This window comes from Fopius arisanus, unplaced genomic scaffold, assembly GCF_000806365.1.
Source record: "Fopius arisanus strain USDA-PBARC FA_bdor unplaced genomic scaffold, ASM80636v1 scaffold00006, whole genome shotgun sequence".
In the NCBI taxonomy this organism is placed as follows: Eukaryota; Metazoa; Arthropoda; class Insecta; order Hymenoptera; family Braconidae; genus Fopius; species Fopius arisanus.
The window spans coordinates 1,208,386-1,210,276 of record NW_011887745.1 but is presented as its reverse complement, the minus strand read 5'-3'; the positions used below and the strand labels follow the sequence as shown (position 1 = coordinate 1,210,276).

The following is a 1,891-nucleotide window of genomic DNA, read 5'->3' as shown; positions in this document are numbered from 1 at the left end:
TTATAGTATTTGAATGTTGAGATTGCAGTTTTTTAATTCAATTGAATTTCATGGAATATCCTGTAGGCATTCTTCGTCGCCGACAAACGATGACGAATTTCAATTTTAATAAAATTCCAAGTATTTTTTATTAGCGAATGAGGTGAGCACAACCCCCCACATCGATAATCCCGCCATCGCCTCGGTCTGACAGTGAATGGCATGCCTCTAGGTTGTTTTGATTATAGTTGCTGGGGCTGGCGAGAGTTATGGTGAAAAATTGTGAGATGCGGCAGATGCTCTTTTAATAGTTTCGTCCTCCGAGTAATAATGCTGTAATAAGGTAAGCACTTGGCGAGAGTACAACAGCCGGTGGCTATCTTCGTTGACCACACCGTTCGCAACAATAACTACTGGTGAGAAAATTTATCAAAAAATCCTCATTTAAGATAAAAATTGAACAATACGAATAAGTGAAAATGGATAATTGCATGAGAAATTTCATGAAATTCACTGAAAACTGAAACAAGTCCGTAAATGTTTCCTTTCAATTCCAAATTTTTCTGGATATTCATTTTCAGTTGAAAAATTATCAATTATGAAAAATTATTTAATGATGAGGATGGGGTATGTATGGATTATTTGGATTGAAACATCAGCGAATTTCCTACAACTTCTGGTAGAATGCATTTTCATTCATTTTAATATGAACTAATCATCTTACTCATTAATCATTTTCATTAGACACTCACTGATTAAACCGGAAGTACTGAGGTAATTTCACGATGGATTATTCCATAATTTTATTTGCACAATTAGTTTTGAATAATATTGTTTCTAGTCTACAATGTGGGACGTGAATTACTTTGTTGGTGGCCACGTCCACTGGTTCTCTGGAGCCTCGGAGACGAGGGGCTCCCAGGGCTTCCACACTGACATTTTACGAGCTAATATTAATTCATTCTCAGCCTGGACGATGAGCTCCTCCACTTGACCACAGCCGATTTTCTCTTCTATAGTTGGGATGTCCTCTGTCTGTAACCGAAATTAATTCGTAAGCATTGACTTAATTTAAAGTCAATTGAAATTTATCCAGATAATTTTTTCATTTTTACACAAACAGGAACATTTTACAGGAAGCAGCGATAGATTTCAATAAATCATTTCAATTCTTTAACTGCATTTTTTACAAACTCACACAAAGGAGAATCTCAGTTCGATCTTTGATGACTTTCTCAGTCTGCATCCTGTAAGGGTAGGTCGTGGGTAGTTTCTGCAATGCTCTGAGAATTTTCGAGTAAAGATGATCAAGTGAACGATGAGGAGCCTGAGCCACTCTCAGCCCTGTCAACATTGTTGTCTGAACATGAAACATAAATAATAATTAACACCATTATCAGCTCTCTCTTCATGGCGAAAGTCAAACATCCACTGATCGAATTCATTATGTAAACAAATCATGATCGTCAGAGTCGGATAGGTTATGTTTTCTCAACGATTTCATTCTATAAGAGCATAAGAAGAATAATTATCCCAGACGTTAACTACTTTAATGTCATGCTGCAGAAGAATGTTTATTCAAACGTTACCAGTTTCTTGGGAGCTGCCATTATTCGCGAAACAGTACGAAAATATTGCCAGAAGACTAGATTGGACGATAATCCGTCCTCCCCGGATCACTCGTATTTATTTCTACTGAAACATCAGATTCCTACGTTATCCTCTACCTCTTACCCTTCAAAATTACAATTTTTAATTCGGATTCTCAGTTTTTCATCCATAACGACGGTGAGAATATATTACAATCTTTTTAAAGCGTTCACTTATTTACGCGACTAATTAATTACATGAAGAGCACTTTCTTATTGGAACGGAGCATGAGAAACTCTCGATGAAAATTATTCCATTGAGA

At 36.4% G+C, this 1,891-nt stretch overlaps 1 protein-coding gene across 1 annotated transcript; it reads right to left on the bottom strand.

Moving 5' to 3' along the window:
- Window positions 1–664: 664 nt before the first annotated feature.
- Window positions 665–1,679, bottom strand: ND-13B (NADH dehydrogenase (ubiquinone) subunit ND-13B). Its single transcript, XM_011316293.1, has 3 exons — window positions 1,569–1,679; window positions 1,178–1,339; window positions 665–1,014 (listed from the first exon to the last, which is right to left on the bottom strand). Exons 1-3 carry the CDS (start codon window positions 1,587–1,589, stop codon window positions 841–843), a joined length of 357 nt encoding a protein of 118 aa, XP_011314595.1. The 5' UTR covers window positions 1,590–1,679; the 3' UTR covers window positions 665–840.
- Between the last annotated feature and the right edge of the window lie 212 nt (window positions 1,680–1,891).